Source organism: Filicampus tigris, chromosome 14 (assembly GCF_054856515.1).
Source record: "Filicampus tigris isolate MCC_2025a chromosome 14, RoL_Ftig_1.0, whole genome shotgun sequence".
In the NCBI taxonomy this organism is placed as follows: Eukaryota; Metazoa; Chordata; class Actinopteri; order Syngnathiformes; family Syngnathidae; genus Filicampus; species Filicampus tigris.
Genome location: NC_141230.1, coordinates 7020432 through 7043812, shown reverse-complemented (window position 1 = coordinate 7043812; position 23381 = coordinate 7020432). Strand labels below are relative to the sequence as shown.

The 23381-nt window shown below is 42.9% G+C and overlaps 2 protein-coding genes across 8 annotated transcripts in view; both read right to left on the bottom strand.

Moving 5' to 3' along the window:
* Nucleotides 1–749: 749 nt before the first annotated feature.
* etv5a (ETS variant transcription factor 5a) lies at nt 750–11378 on the bottom strand. Of its 2 annotated transcripts, none has more exons than XM_086052093.1 (13): nt 11229–11378; nt 9879–9990; nt 9680–9761; nt 9555–9602; nt 9239–9289; nt 6649–6772; nt 6266–6571; nt 5624–5928; nt 4188–4250; nt 3867–3935; nt 3489–3658; nt 2530–2637; nt 750–2411 (listed from the first exon to the last, which is right to left on the bottom strand). In XM_086052093.1, exons 2-13 carry the CDS (start codon nt 9924–9926, stop codon nt 2187–2189), a joined length of 1599 nt encoding a protein of 532 aa, XP_085908219.1. In that variant the 5' UTR covers nt 9927–9990; nt 11229–11378; the 3' UTR covers nt 750–2186. The 2 variants fall into 2 exon arrangements, with proteins under 2 accessions (XP_085908219.1, XP_085908220.1); XM_086052094.1 differs by having other exon boundaries at nt 2536–2637.
* A 7724-nt stretch (nt 11379–19102) lies between these two features.
* The window catches only part of dgkg (diacylglycerol kinase, gamma), a 104474-nt gene continuing 100195 nt past the window's right edge, over nt 19103–23381 (bottom strand). For all 6 annotated transcript variants that reach the window (XM_086051695.1, XM_086051696.1, XM_086051699.1 and 3 more), the window contains one exon: nt 19103–22945. In XM_086051695.1, coding sequence (XP_085907821.1) covers nt 22847–22945 — 99 coding nt within the window. In that variant the 3' untranslated portion in view covers nt 19103–22846. The remainder of the gene's footprint in view (nt 22946–23381) is intronic.

Below are 23381 nucleotides of genomic sequence, written 5' to 3'. Positions count from 1 at the left end.
GTGATTTTTTGATACGCTCTGAGCCATCCATCATCCCGCCGGTGCTTTGGCAGGTCAACGACGTTGTAGCCCTTGGGTTACTTGTGAGGTCGGCAATGGCGGAAGGGGAATGAGGAGGCCCACAAAACAATACACAGTATGTCGCGGTTCATCTTTGGTGCCCTCGGCAAACTTTTTTAATGTTTATAAATTATAATATGCTTACTATGACAGGAGAACAGTAAAACAGAGAACGCTGTGAGCATGCTGCAGTTGCACTGCACTACACTATACATAAAGGGCACTTAACTTATTCAATGTGTAGTAAATCTATTTATTGATTAATTTTATTTTTTCCTTTATCTTTTATTTTCCTTTAAATTTTTAAAGTGTTGCTTTACTTTTTTCTGCTCTTCCTGTCTACATGCCTGTTTGTTCTTATTGCTGCTGGAATCGCAAATTTCCCAGAGGGAGTCATCTCAAAGGGATCAATAAAGTCAAGTCTAAGTCTAACTTGGCCACAGCTCACACCAGACACTCACTTGAAACTTGTTGACATTGCAGTACACCCACCCCACCAGACTCTGCCTCTTAAAGGCACATGCATAAACACAGACACTCCAATACAACCATGAGTATTTTCTATACATTTTATGCTCGCAATGTTTAGTGTTCAAATATGCTTCGAATGTGTTTATAAAGTGTGTTCTAATAAGTTTGTGTGGGTTCTAATCTAAGATCATAAAGACACACACCAGCACAGCAAGCAGTGAAGCATAGAGTGTTTATTTGACCCAGTACACATGATAAACTCAGCTGTGTAAGGAACACAATGTGAGAAGGGGGCGGGGGCAACAGAAGCCTATACAAGTGTGGTCTGTCCCTGTGCATCCCGTAATGTGGCCTTAGCCGGAACTCTGGCTTTTTACAAGCCTCGTGATAACATCTGGTCATACAGATCATCCTGCAGTGAGAGTATTTGAGAGATTTTATTGTTTCTTAAAAAAAGAAAAAAAAAAAAAAAAAGAAAAAAGTTGCCATTGCCAGAACTATACAGCGGACACAACTGGACTGCAGGCTTATAGCAAAAATATATACTTTATATAAGTTTTAACGTTGCCCTCATTCCAAATAAAATACAGAAACATACAAATGTTCATCCAAAGACACTAAAGTGATATGTTGGTGGATGCAGTCTTGGCTGATTACATCATGCAAAGTCACCTTTATTGTCATCTTGTGGAAGGTGTCTGAAAGATTCTTTTTAATTTTATCCTCCGCATGCAATCCGCGATGCTTCCGCCAAACCAGCGCATCGGGAGCTGGTTGACTACAGCGGAGATGGCAATGTAAAAACACACACGCAAAAAAAAAAGAAAAAGAAAAAAAAAAGAGCAACCTGATCATTAATTAAAAAAAAAAAAGTCTCTGTGGGAGAATTATGTACTTGCATATGCATCCCTTTTGAAATAGGAGTGCTAATTAGTTCTAAAATTCAACAATACAGCACAGACTTGTACCAAGGTTTGAAGTCTTCAAAGATGGTGGTAGCAGTTACAATCTCTTACATGGGTAGGACAATAAAAGAACACAACATTTACACAAGAGATCAGCCCAACCAACTAGCATGTAATACTCTATCTTTAAAGTCCAAAAAAGTGGCAATAAAAAAGTCATATCTACAGAAATGATTGTTAGTTCAAAATAGGGTTGTTGGACAATCTATTTATGCAATTGACAGCCCTTTCACTCACGGTTTAACTCAGGTGCAGAAGCATAAAAATAGGGAGCAACAAACGTCTAATAGGCAACTCTAAAACAGTGCTGCATTTAGTAAGTCTTGTTAAATTTTAGATTTCTCTTGATTGTATAGGAAAATCAGATTGTCACAAAATAAAAATCACAAACTCTGCTCTTGCCGACCCAGATACAAGAAGTGTAGTCTTCTTTGCTTAATGTTTGAGGTCTTGAGGCCTTGCATCTTTCCACTGCAAAGGAGAGAGCTAGAGTTTCAGTTCATGGGTCTCACAACCCTCTCCAGTTTGTCACACCTGTTACTCTTATCCATTGTTTGTGGCAGGTCTTTTCCATGAGTCAGCAAGGGAGGAGATCCACGACGGTCTCTGCAAGCCACTCTGCAGGTGCACCTCTGAATTTGAAAAGCGTCAAGAGACTTGGGGAGTGTTTTTGTATTTTTGTGTGGTTGGTCAGTAGCCGCAACCGTCAGGGAAGGGCAAACCAGAAACACAATGATCTCCGCTGTCCAGTAGGTAGTTCTCCTCGTAGTGGGTGAGGGGCACGGTGTCGTCGTCAAGGCCTGGAAGGCTGTCCAGGTCAGCTTTCAGGTTAGGCCTCTGGTTGTCAGGGAAGGCCATGGAGAAGAGGGCCTCGGGGTCACACACAAACTTGTACACGTAGCGTTCACCAGCCACCTGAGCAGCACAATTCAGTAGAAGACGTTTGACTCAGACATTTTAAATCATACATTTGAACACATATCCACATTGTGGACACTTGCTTTGGATGGAAGGAAACAAAGGGGTAACGTGCCTTTACCTTCTGCATGATGCCCTTCTCGTAGTAGTAACGCAAAGAGCGACTCAGCTTGTCGTAGTTCATGGCCGGTCTGTTCTTCTGGATGCCCCAGCGGCGAGCCACCTTAAAGTGGAAGTCAATCCAAATGTATTTTTTCCAGAATATGTTCTATGCAGGCTCACTAGTTGTCATAGGCATTCTGATAAATATTGCGTTTGTGGAATAAGAGTTTATCCACCCGTTTTTAGCCATCTATGGGGGGCGGCCATTAATGTCACTTCTGTCGACTGAAAATTACATCAAGGTTGCTCCGGGCTCAGCTAACGGCCAATCACAGATCACATGTTTTCTGAAGCTGAGCCACGATTGCTCGTTATCTGAGCCCTGAGCAGTTGTGATGACGGTCTGTCAGTCGACAGAAGTGTCAAAATGGCCGCCCCCTGAGATGGCTAAAAGCAGAGGGATTTTGCTGCTTGAAAGGGATGTCAACCCAAACATGTTTTTTTTTCCAAAAATATGTTGTTATATGCAAGCCCACTAGTTGAAACAAGGCATTCTGATAAATATTGTATTTGTGGAATAAGAGTTAACTCACCCGTGTTTAGCCATCTTTGGGGGCAGCCATTTCATCACAACTGCTCAGGGCTCAGGTAACGACCAATCACGGCTGACCCGTTTTCTGAAGCTGAGCCGTGATTAGTCGTTACCTGAGCCCTGAGCAGTTGTGATGTCATTTTCAGTCGACAGAAGTGACAAAATGGCCGCCCCCAGAGATGGCTAAAAACGGGAGGATTTTGCTGCTTAACTCATATTCCACAAATGCAATATTAATCAGAATGCTGTGTTTCAACTAGTGGGCCTGCTGGGAACATACAATTGAAAAAAAAAAGTCTCCTTGATTGATTTTTCCTTTAAGAGGAGGATCTCATTTGTAAAGTCTATAACGGAAAAGCAGCTGCAGCCAAATCACTTACCTCCTCAGGCTCAATGAGCTTGAACTCCATTCCCCGACCTGTCCAGGCGATAAAGTGTCCGTTGGCCGGGTCGTCTAGCAAAGTGACAAGGAACTGCCAGAGTTGAAGGGAGCCACGGCGCTGGTACGGGGGTCCGTCTCGATAGATGGAGGGCTCCTGCTTCACTTTACCTGCACGTGAGAGGGGGAAAAAAAATGACAAAGCGAGGCGGTCAGTTCTGCACTTCACGGTCACAGTGTGGTGAGACATTCCTGCCGGATGGCAAGTGTGAAGTAGACTCACTATTCATTGCATTTCATGCAAGAGTAGAAGAATTCAAAAAATGTAGAGCGGCAAAACATGTACCACACCCCCCCCCCCCCCGGAAAAAAATCTCACCTTCTAATCTTTCGGGGACAACACAGGTATCGTCAAAATAGAGTTGAGGATCTCTGTCGAAGGAGAAGCCTGAAGTTGAAAAAGTTTATTATTAGTATATTGTGATGAGCGATCCAAAGTGCAGTGCATCGCTAGCATGGACTATCCACTTCCCCCTGACCGGTCACTTAAAATGCCGCTGACCTCTACTCGTTCATGCGTGCTGATCCCTCTACGGCTCAATAAGCCCTACACGGCTCAGGGGGTGCTAATACCTCACGGACGAAACACGTCTAACTCACGAGAGAGAGAGAGAGAGAGAAAAACCAAACAACGACTTACTTTCGTGGTTATTTTGGTAGTAGCTCCCCGCTGTCCTAAGGGATGAGTGACAGTTGGGCACCTCTGCAAAACAAAGACAGTGGGCATATTTTAGACCAGAGACATCCCAGCCTTTGGTGTCATCTCAAATGTGCACCACATCAAAATCCACCTCACAGCTGAGAGGTATATTTGGACTTTTTCGTATGAAGATACACAGCTTTAAATAGCATCTTTGATTTGGGTGATTGGCTTCATGTTGATAAATATCAGTGATGGATGGATCGCTGGCTGCTCCCAGTCACATTAAGCTGCAACTTCAACTGCCGCCCGCCCACGCACACATATCTCAGAGTGGACTAAAACTCAGATCCGAGTAGCACCGCACAACCCACTCCGCCCACCAAGCCTTTAAACTGGATTAGTGCTGTGGCTGCTGTGTTAAATCTCAATGATAATCAAGTTACAAGCGGCCGTCCCCCTGGGGGTTTTGGGGCCTGGCTTCCGCTCATCTCTGCATACCAAACCACGATGCAATTGTTCATTATTCTGTGTCCCATCAACTGATAAGACTGACAGAAATCAACCGTGAGCAAGACTACAGTCCGCACCAAGTTGGTGTAGCAAAAGACAGACGCACTAAATATCTGGTTTTGCTTGGCCGTAGAAAGCGAATACGCTCCGTGCCAATATCCCTAACAAGGACATTCTCGGTCCATCTCCACATGATAGCCCTATGTGTGACGTAGGTGTTTAAAGGCCATAAGAAGCTAAGAGGATTTGTCATTACATCACTGCCAGGCCAGCCGGTCATCCACTGCGCACAAAAGGAGAGTTTGTGACGTTGGGGTTTTTCTCCCCCAAAGTTAGAGCGTTTCAGGAAAAGAGGATGTTAATGCTGCAGAGCATAACAGCTGGGTGTGTGGGTGTTAGAAAGACAACAGTCAGGCGCTTGTTTGATTTATGCCATGTGACTAAACAGTGACTCTCTTTCATCAAGGCTCACAGGTTTCCCCGGCCCCCAAAAGGTGGGCTGACAAATGTTTGGCTCCTTCTTGTCCATGAAGTGGAGACATTTTAAGGCTTTTACGATTAACTCGTCGTACCTTGCGGGCCACAAAGTCCTCTGAGGACTCTGGCCTCGATCTATTCCAGGTAGGCTCAGTGAGGAGCTTCTTGCCACCTGGCTGGATGACCCATTTACTTTTTGCCCTTAGAGGCTTAGGCCGAGCTGAAAGACCCACTTTTACTTTACTGCTGTGACTCGGAGGAAGGATCAGATTAAACTCAGAAAGTGTGAGTGTGAAAGGGACTACCTGTGCACCCATGCTGCCATCACACGCCAAAACTTGCATTCATGTGTCAGCAGTCTGAACAAACACGGCCAGGCACATTCCTAACCCTGAGCTAGCTGTGGACTCCCTGGCTCAAAGGACGAATTATGAAGCAGTACTCACCGGAATCGAAGCAAAAATCGCGGGGCTCCTGCTTGATGGCCATTGGGTGGAACGCAGCCTGGCGCGGGGGAGCTGGCGGTCCTACGCTGGGAACACCCTGCTCGGTGTATCTCGGGTCAATGAGTTCTTGTTTGAAGCCGTGCGGGGGTACGGCCACCAGGGGTTCGGACATTTGCCGGTGGTACAGTGGCCGGCCCTCATGCGGCCGACCGTTGTTATTAGCCAGCTGGGGCAGGAAGTGGGGCCGCCCTTGACTCTCTGATGGGGGAAAAGGTAGGGACGGCTCTGACATCTGCCTCTGGAACCTAAAGATGGTAGGAGAAAGTAACAGTGCATATTATTAAAAGAATGTCATTATAGTCAGGCAGGCACTTTGAGAAAAATGCCCTCTTGTAGCCTCATTTGAAGCCGTAATGGACAATGTGTATTGTGCGATGTACAACGAGTGGCTGGCAGGTTGCGCAGTGATCTGATGACTTGGAACTGACTTTAGGAATGCATTTGCTAACAGTGGGAAATTTGCATTACCGCAAAAAAAAGACATATAGTAAGTGAAACAACAACACGAGAGGAGCCATGGTCCGGTTATCTGTCGATCAGTAGATTATGGGAACTGCCCAGGCCTTTGGTAGAGATTCTTACCTGTGCTCTGGCGTAAAGTTATTGGCATCCTGGCCGATTAGCGCACACGGCACGGCGAATGGCGGACTGTGGACCGAGAGTGGCGGCTGGTTTCGCGGGCCTGCACTCTGCGTGAGGGGCTGTTGCTGCTGCGGGACATGCACCGGCCGCGGTCCAGGGTTCAGGTTGGCTACGCTGGTACGAGGGGGAGGTGTAGGCTCGTTATGAGGCCTTGTTCCAGCAGTGCTAGTGGACCCACACGGAGACACCGGCGTGGAGGGAGGGGTTAATGGCTTGAAGACAGGAGTGGGCTTTCTGTCGCAGGCACTGAGTGTCAAAAAGTAAGCGTCAATTAGAGAAGAATTGTTCGTATCCTTCCTAAAATATCTTTAGTCATCTTGTACCTGTAGCTGTAAAGGCACTTCTCTCCGTAGGGCATGGGACTCCTGTCCTGGTGGCAGGGGGACAGCTCTTTGGAGGGAGTCAGCTCACGTTTGATCTTGGTCGGCGGCGGTCCATGAAACATCACTGGACAGAAGTGGAGAGATGACAAACGCGACCACATCAGATAAAGTCCAGACACCACCTACGTCATTGAAGCCATAGGCAGGAGTGCAACAATTATCTTAATCATATTGAGCACATCATATGGACAATGCGTGTATGTATTGCCTCATCTGTCCAGAGCCACTTAGCAGTTATTTATCCATTTATGCCCTACCGTTTGTGTAGCTGGGGTGATTTAAAAGATGCACAAAACTCATCAAATTTCACATCTGATTCCCATTAGGACAGACTCAATCCAAATACCCATGAATCAGCGTGGCTGCAATCTAATGGCGGTGAATGATTTTCTTCCCTGACTGCTGTGCTAACCATTAGACCAGAGACGCAGCCCTCAGTATACCGGCTGCAGTTACCAGGGCGCCGCATAATGGACGGGAAGAAACTAGATCCCGGAGAGGAGAGGGCGTCAGATGACGAGGGCGTTGATGGACTGCGGCCGAGCAAACAACGAACGCGCGGTCCCTTGTGTGTGCACACTGAAGCCTAATGGCAGGGAAAATGTTGTTCCTTTGTACTCAAATGGTGCAAAACAGTGGCTGCGTCTAAAGGCCCTGATAGACCAAAAAGATGCTGGCCAACAGTGACAGACGCGTACCCCCCGTGGCGTCCGGCCGGCTGTCGGCACGTCACTCTGGACGAATATACCGCAACGACAGACAGCGACGCTGACCATTAAAGTACCTTCTGCACATGCGTACGATGTAATACCCTTCCATACCATCGGCGGCGGCAGTCACCATTTCTCATGGTTAGAAAACTCCAAACGAAAAGATGTTGGCCGGGGGCTGATTATAAAAATGTAAACAATGCAATCAGCTATATTTTTCGCTCACGATGAACTTCCACGCGAGGTAAACCATCACGTTCTTGACACGGTATTGTGATATACTTACATTGTCAACCCTCGCTCTTGTACTTGTAAGAAGATTAAGGCAGCGGAGGCGTGCTCACTGTTTTTCCGAATTTGTCACTTCCCGTTGGTGCTCCGAGCGCTGGTTTGCTAGCTAACAGCCAATCAGAGTGACCAAATGTCACGACTGGCGACGCCGATTCAACATACGTAAGCGCCCCCAAGACGCTTACAGACGGGTTATGACACTACGACGGTGGCCACTACACCAAACAGACGGCGCATTCGGACGCCACCGCGCTTCACGACCTCCGACGTCGGTTTGGTCTATCAGGGCCTTAAGGCAACTCCGATCATCGAGGGCCCTATCCTGCGTGTTTTAGATGCTTCTGTCCTCCAACACATTGGATGAAACTGATCAGGATCGTTATCAGGCTCCTGCAGAGCTTGCTGATGAGGTGTACCTTTTTATGCCTCAATTATATTCTGTATGGACCAATCTACTGCAACATCTGTCAGTCTACCAACAGCAAGTAAACTAGGAAGAAAACCAGAATATCATTCTCCTGCGAAGACTTGAACTATGGTAGTATAAGGACAACGGTATTCCCTAAAGTGATTCAAGAGAGATGGGTTCAAGCGCCTCTACCTTATCCGAAGTGTACTGGTAAGAGGTCTAATTTATTCACGGGGGTCTACAGGGTTGAGATCTTATAAAATCTGTGATTCACCAGTGCAGCCTCATTGTAATCGCCTATCTTGCAATCTGGCCTTCAATGGGTGCGAGAGAGAATGCCTGCAGCCTGGCAACTGCAGATACTGTCAGCAACTCATCTCACACTCACACAGAAGCAACACTGCAAACTCGCTTTACTAACACAGCTATGAATATTCCCACGCTGCACTTCTGAGTCCAACATCATGCCACAAGGCTGGTAAACGGCACAGTTTCCCAAATTGACAAAAGTGAACAGCAAGATACCTTTCAGGACAGGGGTACACACACACACACACACACACACACACACACACACACACACACACACACACACACACACACACACACACACACACACACACACACACACACACACACACACACACACACAGACCCACACAATTTTGGAAAGCAGGGTGGAGGCGGTAGGAGACCGCCCTATTCGATGGAATCTGGTCCGCTCCGGCAGCGAAGCCCGAGTGCGGGAAAGTGTGAAATCAGATTAGGAGCTTGGCTCATGTGATGCCCCATGCCAATCGGCTGATTAAACTCAAAATGGTTGAGAGGGAGAGGCGGACAAGAGAGCGCACACAAGCCCAAAGCGGACTTCTGAGGACAAAGGATGACGTTTGTCCTTGATGGGATTAAGACATTTTAATAAACAATGGGTGAGCCAGACTTCAGCTCAGGGAAATGTTGTGGCAAATACTGATCAAGGAGCACACCCCGATGCTCCACTTGAACCAACTATATAGCAGGTTGAGGGACTTGAGGTGGTCATGCTTAAAACATCCAGATTTGGAGGCAGTTTAGGCAGCCTCGGGGGACACGGGCAATAACCACATGAAGGAGTACTCACAGCTATCTGACTGGAAGTCTGGGACGAACTGCTCGTCATCCGGCACCTGGGCTGTAAAGGCAAAAGGCAGAAAGTTCAAAAAGACATGTTGGGAAAAATTCAAAACGCAACCAATCGCCATCTATTAACAAAAAATGGTCCCAGTCAGCATGTTGTCGCGTGTGGGACTTTGCCCGCCTTCCCCTTGTTGCAAAACACCAAAATGTAGAACTAGTTCACACTCAAGTTAATGTTCCACCTCCAAACTCAGCATTTAGCCAGAAACGAAACACCGGAGCAACAAGAGTTCTCAGATCGTAAAGCAAGTGGAACTCACCTTCTGCGATCCAGATATCCTGAAGCTGACTGAGATCTTGGAAGAGTTCTGCCCATCAGATTACAAAGATATTAGTAGTATTCTCTTAATTGATTGTTGGCTTTCTGACAACCTAAGCCACCAACCTTCTGTGTCCTGGGCGAGCTCGGTGTCCACAAACTTCCTTTTCCTGTCACTGAAGACCCTGCCGTGTTCATCGACATGACACTGTTATGGAGAGAACATGGGGAAAGCGCAATTTAAGGGCGGTCCGATGACATCTGCCAACCAAATGATGGACTGTGGGTCGACCCACGTATGATGCTTGTGACGTGTGACACTTACGTTGGGCGGGACCATGAACGGGACCTGCTGGTCATAGAAGCCGTCCATGTTCAGTTTCCGCTTTCCAGGGGGAGGGGGGAGTTGTGCTAAAGGGATGGTGCTTTGCGGGTCACTGGAAGACACAAAAAAACGATACAAACATCATGTATGTCCGTCGCGTTTGCCATGGTGCAACAAACAGGCAGCTTTTTGAGATTTGAGCCATGCCGGGTGAGAGGAAGTCACACAACGTAAACACGCATAATGCAGTTACATAAGCCGGGCTCATTGACTGAGATGGCAAACGCTTTCCCGTATAATCAGCTTGCACATCTTGAGTAAAACATCGTGAAAGGTTCTCGCTGGTTAAAGAGGGAAGGAGGCCAGCCCTTGCACTAAACACTCCACCACCACTATCTCTGAACTTGAGTCAGTAAGGACGCATAAAAAGTTGCATTTGTACAACAATAGGCAGCAGTCGGCAGTGGCCTCCGTTCTTACATCTCTCTGTGGGCCTACAGATATGACTCACTCCGCTATCTCTCGTTAATGGATGACGAATAAAGCGTAGCTGAAGGCAATTACTGCAGACGCTGAACAGATAGCACTTAGAACATGAGTGTGTGTTCGTGTGGCGCCATGTTCACGTCACACAAGTTAAGATTTGACAGTTTAAAAGCTGACATTTACCTGAAACCAGGTACGTATATACATCACTTGCAGCTTTTAAATACTACTAAAAAATGATTTTCAAATGTTGCAGTAGGAGCAAACAATATTAAACGGCTGAGAATGTACAACAAAAAGTAGTCACTGAACGCAACATGCAGAGAATTTAAAAACAAGTGGTCGCTGAACGCATCAGCGGATTCTCAGCTCAAATTGTGCAACAACACGTCGGAGGAACAAACTTTTGTGAACTTTTTCGCTTCGGTTTCCTATAGGGTGGTGGGGTTGTCACCCAACACCCCCTTTTACTCCTCACCGCCCTTCCCCCACCCTTCGTCACCTTGTTTTTCTCAATGAAGTGAAACTTGATACTCGAGCCGTGTGGAACTGCGCAGGAGGAGGGGAACCATTGGCCCCTTCATTCATAAAATAGGGGAAAAAAAATAAAAGAAAAAAAGAAATCATAAACAAACCTCCCTACCGCCAAGTCAAAACAGTGCAAACAACACAGCATACGCATGCTTGTATTCTAAAATGTTGATTCATTTATTCGTGACGCACGTAAAAAAAAAAAAAAGTGCTAGTGCAAAGTAAAGATGTTTTGCTAAAATGGCGTTGTGCTCGTTCGCCCCAGACGATTGGACGTTTCGCCAAAAATAAAATAACTTCCCCGCTGTGCAGCAAAGCAGATATGAAGCTTACCTCGACTGGGTTTGTATGTTTCCTCTTTAGCAAGTGAATGCGGTGAATATGTCCACAAAAGAGATGGGGAGAAAAACGAACAAGTAGCTAGCGGTGTAGCCGCACGCTCGGATTGATGTGACCGTCTCCACTCACAAAACTTGACTGAGCTCTTCGTTCATGGTTCCACTTGCTTTTCCCTTGGGCTTGAGAGCATCACGGAGACGCGCACTGATTGGCCGGAGCGACGTGTCTGTTAGCCGATGCAGCCAATGGGATCGTGGTAGCTCATGAATTATGCACAACATCCGGTTCGGCCAATCAGAGCGCAGCACTGAACTATTTTTATGAATGGCTGGATTTCATTCACTTTTCCCCCTCAACTGTCGAGAGCAAAGTTGATTTAAAGGACCAGCGTCAGCGGAAACGTACTCAAAAGGAACAGAGAACTTCACACACCGTACTTTGTACTGTGTTATTGCTTCATTTGCTGCATTCATCTTGGGATGCTACATTAGTAAACAAATAGTACTACTGTATATGTAAGTCACATATAATTGATTATAGCATTGAATCAAACTTCTTTTTCATTTAATAGCTAAATATAAACAAATTCCCCAGATCAAATTGTAAAACAACCAATCTTTGACCAGAGTTAATAATAAAAACAGGAATGCAAGCAGAATGCAAGTTAGTAGTCCAAAAATCTTCGCGTGTGTGTGTGTGAGAGAGAGAGAGAGAGAGAAAGAGTGTGTATGCATACATATGTGTGTTGACAAAAATGTGGGTATAGGAAACTGCTACGCCCACAGGAAGGTTAGAGGTCACGAAAAAAACCAAACCATTATCATTATCACCCTTCTGACACCAATTTAGGACCCCACACATCAATCTTGAAAGAGTCTCTCTTTAAAATCTATCCCAACAGCTGGTATGAAAGCAATAATCCGTCAAATCCCTGCAGCCACGGCGCACAGATTATGGAACTGTGCCAGAGTCAATAATAGTAAATCATGATACAAACCCCTTTTCACACTGCCTGGCACAGCTGCCCTTTTCTCACCTTTGTTGTGCATCGCTGTTCTGTATAAAGAGCGCTGAGATGGAGTGGGGGACAAAACTGACACGCAGAAACCCCTCCTCCATGATAAGGTTTCAGCTCAGGAAGGATGTGTTTAACTAACTGTCAGTTTTACAGTAAACCTCAAATGGGAGTGACAAATAAATAGGTTGAAGCAAGCCGCTTCACACCTCGTTTCAAGAACTGCGAGCGAGAGGGACAACAGGTGCTAAGGAATACTTTTAAAATCTTGTTTTAAGGTGTTGTGTTTGAAGGGGAAGTCAATCCAAAGATGTTTTTATATTAATATACAATACAATTTTATTTATATAGCGCATTTCACAACAGCTACAGCTGTAACAAAGCACTTTACATACAACAACAAAATAGCCATAATGCAACAAGTGCGTGGCCAGAAGTTCATGTAACTAACCGGTACTCTGAGTAAACATTTGCATTTGACACATTGGAGAATCATTATATATGGCGTGACATAACCTGAATTTGTATGCAAGTCACAACACAGCGGCTTTTCACTAACCTAGGATAGCTCAGTAATAAAGTCAGAATTACAGTTGGTATGAAAAATACTTCTCAGCCAAAAAATATAAATCATCCATCGAATGAACAACTGTAAAAAAGGCACTAACTGTATTCTTGCACCATCTGCGACCTGGAAACATCGTAAACTGAGGACCCCTTGTAATTTTTTTACCACTTGTCCACAACCCACCCAAAATAGCTCCACGATGCACTTTTGTGTCTGCTCGGTCGGGCAGATCTCTCGAACGTGAAAATGGGCTTTCAATGTATTCACTTCACTTCTCCCGGTCGTTTTTTCCGAAGGCAATTGTAGCTTTCAAATCTGTCACACCATACCCTGACACTCATCTAATTATTTACACAATGCAGTGTTATTGTGTGAAAATGCACTACCGCACTGCCCCGACTTGTGTGTTAAAGGTGGCTAAATGCCGGATCTTCTGTTGCAGCGCTGATGCGGCATCACATTCGGTCATGCCTCAGGTCAGCGGCTTGTCTTTCAGCGAGATTCTGTTTGGTTGTGTAGGTGAGAGTGAGGCCAAAAATAGCAACTGTCAAATTCAATTGTACGCATGCTTAGCGTGAAATAGCAGAGGACATGTTTGCAAGCAGAAGCCCGCGGGGCCGCTTGGCGCACCTTTTTTCGGCACTGATGTGGTGGGTGCTGACTGAGAGGGCGAGCGCATTGTGTAGCTCTGGCTTAAAATAAACGCAGCATACTGTATATGCCGACTGTGCATATCGCTGCGAGGTCAGGACGACTTCCTCGTCCCTCGAAAGGCCGACTAGTGCGAGTGTAGGTCAGTGTGATGCCAGCGTAACTTTCCCAAGAGTAATTTGGGCTAATCCTGGTCTTTACTTAGCCCAAGAACACTCACCTCAGAACATTCATTCTTCATATGCATGGAAATAAATAAGATGTGAAGATACTTGTTTTTTAGGCCTAACACTATTATTTATTTTTGTATTATTTGGCTGTTTCATTAAAAAACAATATATTATGTCTAAGAATTTTTAAACCCAAAATATGGAGTTCAAAGCTTTTATTAAAAAAAAAAGTTGATTCTATCTTTCTGATAAAGATAAGGTCATTGTCCAATGAAATGCATGCATCTCCAAAAGTCAAAATATGAAACATTAAATGAATGCATTTTGTTTTCTGGATTTAACCAAAGAAATATATGGAGATACAGTGCATGCTTTTCTTTGGATATAAACAATTGGCTAATGTGGCTAAAATCACATGTATCATTACTGTCCGATATGACTCCCCCCCCCCCCTTTTTCTCTGAAGAAGAAAAACAAATGAAAAAATGGTTTTATGGATACAAAAACAAAACAAAAACAATCTGGAGATACATCTTCAATTGACATGTTTACCCCCATTTTTTTCTCTTTCATGTCTAGAAAAACAAACATAACTGCTGTTTTATTTTAAAATAAAATGGAAAAAAAACCAACGGCAACAACATCAATTTGCTAACATGTCAGACATACACTGCATAATTTCTGTCCAATAAAAATATGCATTTCCAAATAACCTTTTCCTCTTTGTATCCAACCCTAGCAAACAAAAACAAATATATCATCGCTGTCCTGTGAAAAAAACGTATGCCCATTTTATTCAATTTTCTTATTTTTACGTGAATGGTATTCACAGACATCGCATTGACGTGAAAAATATTTTTTTTCCAAAATTGGATATGTGTTTTTCACAGGACAGCGACAATATGTATTTTTGCTTTTTTAGTGATTAAAAGGAAATACATTTGGAGATTCACACATTTCTTTGGAAAATAATTTCCATCCATCGCTGTCCAATTAAAAGCATGTGTCTCCAAATGACCGTTTTTCCTTTTCAAACGAATAAATAAAAAAAATCATAAAAGCGGCATATACAATACATGGGTTTTACTGGGCAGCAAGAAGTAGTTGAAACAACATTTATCCCAACTTGGAGACGTCTGTCTCTGTGTCTCCAATTTATTTATTTTTTTTTAATTTTTATTGTTTTAAGTGTAGCCTTTGGCTGCAGCATATGCTCTGAGTGAAGGACAAGATTTGACATGATGTCTATTAATAGCACTTTGCCAGATAATTCCTGCCTTGTTATCTTTGCAGCCATGCACAATCATCCCCGCCAAAGGCACACTTTTCTTCTCAGTTGTGTAAGCCATGCTTTCCCTTTATGATCTCCACATTTGCTGCCCCACATATTCTTGGACTATTTCTGTCACCTTTTTTGCAGAGCTGGGCAGTCCGTCCCTGGGCCGGACCGGTCGGACCCTCCCAATGTCCGTTCTTGGGGCGGGGGGGGGTGATGGGCGACAAATTTTATAAAATGGCTGGACTAAGCATGGCCGGAAGTGGATTTTAGTCCGGCCCACTAATCGACCCTCATGCGTTTGACTTGGTCGCGAGGCGGCCAAATTTCATCACAGCCTATTCAGTGAAAGGCTTCTTTTTAGGCTTCTTTCTACTCCCGCGTCGGAGCGAGCGACAACTGCCGCATTGATTCACATGAGCGACGCATTGTGCTGTTGGCGACAGGTCTGGAACACATGCCACGCACACATCAGGAATTGTTGCTGCTCTGATCGGTCCATTATGTCACGTGTTGCAATGGCATACAGTTTCCCACACGGAGAGAAGAGAGAGGATGCAGCACGTAGCTCGTTGCTGCTGCAAAAGCAAACTAGTTTGGCAATAAAATTAAATGCATAGTCTAGTCATCTCGGTCCCTTTATGGTTGCAGCAGGCATGAGATCCATTGCTGTCGCTGTCTCTTTGAAGCAACGTTCCCCGACTTGGAACGTAACAGTTTCAAAAGAACTTGTGTCCGGGAGTATAGTAAGCTGCGCGCAGCACTCAAGTATGACGCCAGCACATCAAGGTGGAGTTCATGCACTTCTTCTGGCATCTTCTACTTCCGGAAATACGCCATAGCAAACCTGCTGGGTATAGTGGTTTGCTGGTTAGCTTTTATTTTGAAGGCCGTGAACAAAAGGGAAGTGTGGAAAATAAATAACTTGTTGAATGCGACTTATGGCCGTTTGTTGGACGCAAATAATTATACAATATGACAAAACCAACCCAAGTAAGTACACGCAGTTGGGTAAGTACTACTGGCGCATTTGAAGTGTCCACAGCGGGTTAGTATTGTAAATTAGCCAGCTAATGATCCTTAAAAAGCCTCTGCAGTTAGCATCCCTCCCGCGGCGGCGTCAATCACGGACACTTTTTTTTGTGGGGGGCTGGAGGGCTTAACGGGGCGGGGGGGTGATAATTTTTATGAATAAGGGCGGGGTGTCGCGGCCGGAAGGGTATCCAGATCAAGGGTGGAGAGTCGCGGCCGGACCGGCAAAAAAGGGTCAAGTGCCCAGCTCTGCTTTTTTGTAACATTGGTGTGATACTCCAAGAAGCCACTCTACCACAGAAGAGCACTCAAAAGAACTTAGTCTTGTTTAAACTGTAAATGGTTGACATCCTGTGACCTTTCACATTAGCTCAAGTTAGCACGATAATTACGACCATTAGAAAATAAACGTGCGGGGAGGAAAAAAACTTGCACTGGCTCCTGAGATGTGATTTTAAGGGTTTATGGATTCATAAAATATTACATAGCTTAGCACCTTCCTATCTTGGTGACTATGTGGTACCTTATGATCCGTCCCGAGCATTCTCTATTCAGCCTCCAGACTATTGTAAAAATGTTTAAATCTTCACTTAAAGCGAAAGTCAACGCAAACATTTTTTTCAAGAATATGTTCAATGCAAGCCCACTAGTTGAAACAGGGCATTCTGATAAATATTGTTTGTTAAATAAGTGTTTCGTGATTGGTCGACAGAAGACAAAATGGCCACACCCCAGAGATGGCTAAAAATGAGTGGATTAACACTTATTCCACAAACGCAAAATTAATCAGAATGCCGTGTTTCAACTAGTGGGTCTGCTGGGAACATATTCTTGAAAAAATATGTTTGGGTTGACTTCCGCTTTAGGACATTTCTACACAATATACTGAAATAAACCACATTATGTATGAAGCAGCCTCTAGCCCTGCCTGATCCCCTACCGTCTGGATTTTGTCCCCTTTTGCTGCCGCTTCTTCTCCCCTCCTGGATAAAAATGGGTGGTTTGCATTATGAGGGGCACCCAGTGCAACAACTTAACATATCAATCTAGTGACTGACATTTTTTAGGTCATGGGAATCCCGCGGGATTTTTTTTTGCTCAAGGCTTGGTAATGACAGTAGTTGGGAATCAGTTCACGGTGTAAAGGATCTTACCTCGGGACACAAGTGGATATCACCATACACCTTGACTTTAATCCCGATCAACGTTTTCATGGTCAGTAGTGTTACCCACTTACCCATCCAGCCGCCACCAATTTCTAAAAAAAAAATGTTACATTAAATTTACTATGTAAACAACAACAACAACAACAACAACCATGTCCAAAATAGCAACCAGCTTCAGCTCTTCAGCCACCCAAATCCAATCTTCCACCAAATTTGGTGGGTCAAAATAATTGAGCAAACCTTGGATTAAAGTAACCCAACCTGTCATAATTGTTGCTCGATTGACGACGCAAAAGCAGGGAACAAGGCAGGAGTGCAGAAGAGATCAAAGGGTTTAATATAAACTAAAGGCAAACAAGGTTCTGGGATGTCCAAGTCAAGTCCAAAAACAACAAGGATCAAATGAAACAAAACAAACGCGAGGACTTGACTTTGATAACAGACCACTGACAACAAACCGACAAGGACTGAAGCAAAGCAGGGAACAAAATACAGACAAATTGACGAGACAACGAGGAACACCTGGACAAGACACAGAGGGTAAGAGGGAGCTGATTAGCTAACACTAGGGAGTGGGATGACAGGCACAGGTATATGGGATTCCATTTGTGCCAAAAATATGTTATGTGTCATGAAACGCATCTATGTTATATGTTATGTGTCGATGTATGTGTCTAGGTAGACGTCTGTGATACGTGTCTATGTTATGTGCCGATGTATATGTCTATGTAGACGTCTATGAGGGTGTCTATGTTTGTGTCGATGATAAGTGTTTGTTAGACGTCCATGTTTAATGTTTGTCAGACGTCCATGTTAATTGTTTGTTAGACGTCCATGTTAAGTGTTTGTTAAACGTTAGACATCCATGATGTGTCTATGTAATGTGTCGATGATAAGTGTGGTAGATGTCAATTTTTTCTATTTCACGGTAGACAGCGCAATCTGTCTGCACCCTGACAGGAACAGACACATCATGGATGTCTAACAAACAATTAACATGGATGTTTAACAAACACTTAACATGGACGTCTAACAAACAATTAACATGGACGTCTAACAAACATTAAACATGGACGTCTAACAAACACTTAACATGGGCGTCTAACAAACACTTATCATCGACACAAACATAGACACGCATCATAGACGTCTACATAGACACATACATCGACACATAACATATAACATAGACACGTTTCATGACACGTAACATATTTTTGGCACAATAGAACCCCATACAGGTGGACTCAATAACCTAACGAGAGACAAAGGTACACAAGGAAAAATAACATGAAAGTAAAGTAAAAAAAAAACTAAACTCAAAAGACAGTCTAAAGACACCAATCTGTTCAAAATCCACAGCTACCCTGCGAGTGAGTTAGCAAAACAACCCAGCATTCTTTAATTAATGCGTACAGAAACAGCTTGATTAAAGTACTAGATGGTAAACATGTTAAAATAAGCGATGTTGGTCAGAACTTCATCAGTACAACCTAGAATAATAATACTGACTGTTACATTTTTTTCGTGGGATTAGTTGGTAAAATGTAGTATATGGGAAGGCCAGCAGCCAACACATCATGCTGCAGTATTGATTTCATGGAATGTGGGGGAGGGTCCGTCCCTTGACCCTCAACCAGGGCAACCCGAGGGCGAAACAGAGGGCTTGTTTTATCAAATCACATTATCTGATTTGGGATAGTCTTTCAAAATACATCACTTAATGTCCCCAGACAACCCTCGTCTTTCAGTTAAAAATCTGTAAGATGTAGTGGTCTTTTTCGCCAACATTTTTTTTTATGGCCCCATTTGTTGATCATTGCTACGTTTCGTAAAACTTACAAGTAAAAGGATGATGGAACATCAGTTTAAGTAAGAGGAAAATTGGTGAAATATACTTACAAGGGGTCCTCCGTTTGCTTGCATTGGACAGCAACAAAAGACAATGTGTTTCTTTAATTATGGGGATGTTTAAAAAAAATTCAGCCCCTGCAGCCATTTTCTTTATTAACTTGAAGTTTGGTAGGCATGTCTTGCTTGACTCAATCCACATGAAAGTTTGAACAACCCATGCCCAAACAGACATAGGAAGTCCGCCATATTGGTTTGAATTAGGGAACTTGATATATATATATATATATATATGAGAGAGAGAGAGAGAGAGATATCAAGTTCCCTAATGACAATCACTCAATATAATGACCAGATATAATTACAATGCCACTCAATTAAACTGTGAAAACTACATTCTTGTCTGCACATTTTACTTGACCCATGCACCAACCCACTAGTTTATTTTTTTGTCAGTATTTTTTGTGTAGTCTTGCTAACCAGAGGTGGGTAGTAAAAATGTACTCAAATAAAACTAAAAAAGTAGTCCTCAAATCATTAATTGTTCAGTGAAAAAAAACGACTCAAGTACCGAGTAATTGGTGAGTAACTTCTGATTTTTTGTTTAAATAGCCATGAATGTCAAATATGACAAAAAATATAAAATACGAATGTGCAAATTTAAGTATTGCCCAAACAATACTTTTTTTTTTTCATAAAACAACCCAAGGGAAATTAAGCCACAAGAAACTGTCTTTCATGAACTTTCTGGGTTTACAGTTACAGGGTTTTTCAGTTTACACCTGTCAAACTGAAAAAAAGGCTTACCAGAGACTGCTAAATATATAATTAATTATATTGAACTTCAAAGGGTGCATTCACCCACATTTATCAGCAATGCTGACATCTGTTTCATTACTCAAAAACAGTTCGAGTTCTACCAACTTAAATTGTTTCTCAAGTTCCATGTGGAATTCTTGTAGGCTGAAATGCCATCATTTTAGGCAGACACAAATGACACCGCATGACATAGCTGTAGTTCATCCATCCATTATAAACAATGCTTATCCTCACTGAGGTTGCGGGTGAGCACAAGCCAATCTGTAAAGTACATCTAGATTTTGCCATGTTTCATGTAAGTGAGTCTGTGTGCTGTCATGTGACCACCTAGCTCAGTTTAAATGGTCAATTAGAGTCAGCATCACTAGTTGCTACAGGCACGTTCCAATGGTGAAACAGAGTCATGGGAAACAAGCCATAATTCAAGCAATAATAAACACTTTGTACATACAAATAGTGAGCGGAATGTAGCTCAATGGTCAGCCATAAAAGTACAGTTTCTTCTTACCCAAAATACTCAAGTAAAAGTAAAAAGTGTTTGGATTAAAACTACTCTGACAAGAACAATTTATCCAAAAAGTACCTTAAGTAAAAGTAATGGAGTAAATGTAACTTGTTACTACCCACCTCTGCTGCTATCTGTATGGTTGCTAACCACTGTTTATTTACTGGTTAAAATAATGAATCAAGACGACATTTTTGAGTATCTCCTTTTTTTGTTCACTCTATTGTTGTTACAGCAGGCATGTGGTAAAATGACGTCAAATGAAATGTCACAAACAAGAGCTGTATGTACATTCATTGTGGTTATAGTGGTCTAGGACATTGCTTGAACAGTAAATGTGACGCTATTGTAAACACGCAATCGTCTCTCCTTCACATACACAGACTCACGACAAACACATTAAGTTATGTACAGTCTCAGTGTTTTTGTATCAGTGTTGATGAGTTGACGTGAAGTGAACTCGGCATGTTTTTAAAGGGAAATAGGGGGGTAAAAGCGACTAAGCACCACCCCTTAGCACATCTGTGTTTCACGCTGTCTTGCTAAAAAAAAACAGTGGACTGAGATGGTGATTCCCCAAAAGTTGAATGAATTTCTTTTTACATTTATGTGCACAGGTGCAAACATTAATCGGTTAATCAACAGCAAATCGATGATCAAATTCATCGGTAATAATTTTTGATGATCGATGAATACTTTAGAGACTAGGGCTGCTCAATTCTGTACAAAATATTAATCACAATTATTTTGGTAATAATTAAAATCATGATTATTCAAAACGATCATTTATTTTTGGGTTATAAAACAAGAAAATGTTGAAACGTAAAAAACATAATGACAATACATTTATTTCAAACCTTATAATTATGTAGTTGTAATTGTTAAGTAAACAAAATATAGGGCGCTGGATATACATTTATATTAATAATTGTTTTTTATGATTAGGCCAATTTTGTAATCATGGAGTATAATAATCGGAATTGTAATTGAATTTCGATTAATTGCACAGACCTGTTAGAGACCTTGTTTAATCTAAAATTCTCAAAATCCTCAGAATTTCAGCCACTCAGCAGCAAATATTCTCAGATTTCTGTAGTCCTCCATGAAAGAAGACTGATCATCTTCGTGTTGAATTTGCAAACATCAGTTTTTACTCTGGAAAACAATGATCAAGATTTAAACCTATTTTCTGACATTTTTATGGACCAAACCAGTAACTGAATCCAAATGAATTTGTGTGTGCATTTTCATCACAATCAATTTGAAATAATGTCAATGTAATGTTTTTGAAGAAAGGGATGGAAACTAAAACATGTTTTTTAAAATCCAATTCCACGATTAGCCACCAAAATAATGTACAGATTAATAGATTATTTGAATAATCTTTCGTTGCAGCCTACTTGTGAGACAATTAAGAATGTTTAAAAAATCCAATGGGCACATTTGCAATGTGACCATAACACATGATTTATTTGTTTGGTCTAATTTGTACAGTTGTACAACCATCCTGAATTTTAAAATTACACTGAAAGATTGCTTGCAGACAGTTTGATTTATGATAATTCCTACGATGGGAAAAATGGTGTCGAATTCCAAACAGCTGACCAGTGTTTCTGTATGTAGTTAAATCCGGGACTTCCCATATGTCACTCTCATAACTTAGTGAGTAGAGATAATTTGTTTTTAAAACTCTAAAATGATTCCGAAATGGTGACTAAAAAAGAATGATGTGATTTCAACTTTTTGGGTTGCTCTCAACCCACTGCTCATGGTGAACAACACGGACACGACGTGCTGAGCTAACAATGACGAAGATATATTAAAACACACTTGTATGCGCATTACATGTGATTTAATCCTATATTCCTGATATATACAAATACTATATGTCTCGTACAATTTGACCCATTTTTGACATATTCTCCCTTACATTTTGACAGTTGGGATACACGCAGCACGAAGCCACCGTTCATAATCAGGCTTCATGTTTCGCAGGAGGCGAATTAGACCCTTCCCGAAATAGCGGGATGCATTTAGAAAGGGGGCCTAGCGGTTTTAGCTTTGGTACATAAAAACCTGTGGTGATCTGGCTGTTAGTCCCTGAGGGGATGTACAGTAATTGGACCACTCGAATATTAACTTTCAAATTTAAAGCCGGAGTCGCTCTGAAGGTACATTAAGAAGGATGCAAGAAATGCCGACATGTTTGCCCCCATTCGGGACGACCCGCTGCCATCCAGCCCTTAACAAAAGGGGTCAATAATGGATGAAGCCTCTCCGAATCTGCTGAATTATTCATGTCGTTTTTTTCACGCCAGTTGTTCTGAGCGGGCCTCGTAAGGCAGCTTCCTGTTGTCGTGCTTGCATCACTTCCTTTGCAGTAGTTTTCATGTATGGCAGGCGTTTGGCTGTTGGCAGTTGAGTGGAGGGATCACTGGGAGAGTTCCAGACTTGGAAGAGCTGCCTGTACTGTATACTGTGTGAGTGTTTCTTTTTTTTTTTTTTTTTTTAATTGTTATTGTATAGTGAGTCAACTCTGGATGTGTACACACACGTGTTCTAGTCCTGACTGCGGGTGCGCTTCTTGAAAAAAAAGAAGGGTGTCTTCTGCGGTGGACCCAGCAGCATGGGAACCTGGTTCTTGTGGGTGATTCTGATCTGTAAAAACCAGAGAACATGGTCAAAGGCCAAATTTAGGGCATATGTGTTCAAGTCTTTAGCGTGATAGTATATTCAAGGTTGTCCTATAGTACCCTTGACACTTGGCTTTTATAACATGGGAAGCTACTAATAGGCCATTTTGCTCCAGAAAAAGTTGTACTTGAATTGCATAAGGTGGACAAAGAACGACACGGCATCCCACAATCGGATGATGAGATGACATCAGAGCCAGTGTCTGGTGGGGTAGACAAAAAGAAACTATCCAACGACAACTATCGCATTAAAGCGACACTTCTGCTCTCTTTCTTTGGTTGCTTTTAGCTAAGTGGGTATCTTGTCACCTACGTTTTTGATTTCTGACTTCACAGTTCTCAGTGACAATTTGTCATGTTCTGTGTTTGTGGACTTTTGCATTCTTTTAAATAGGTATATA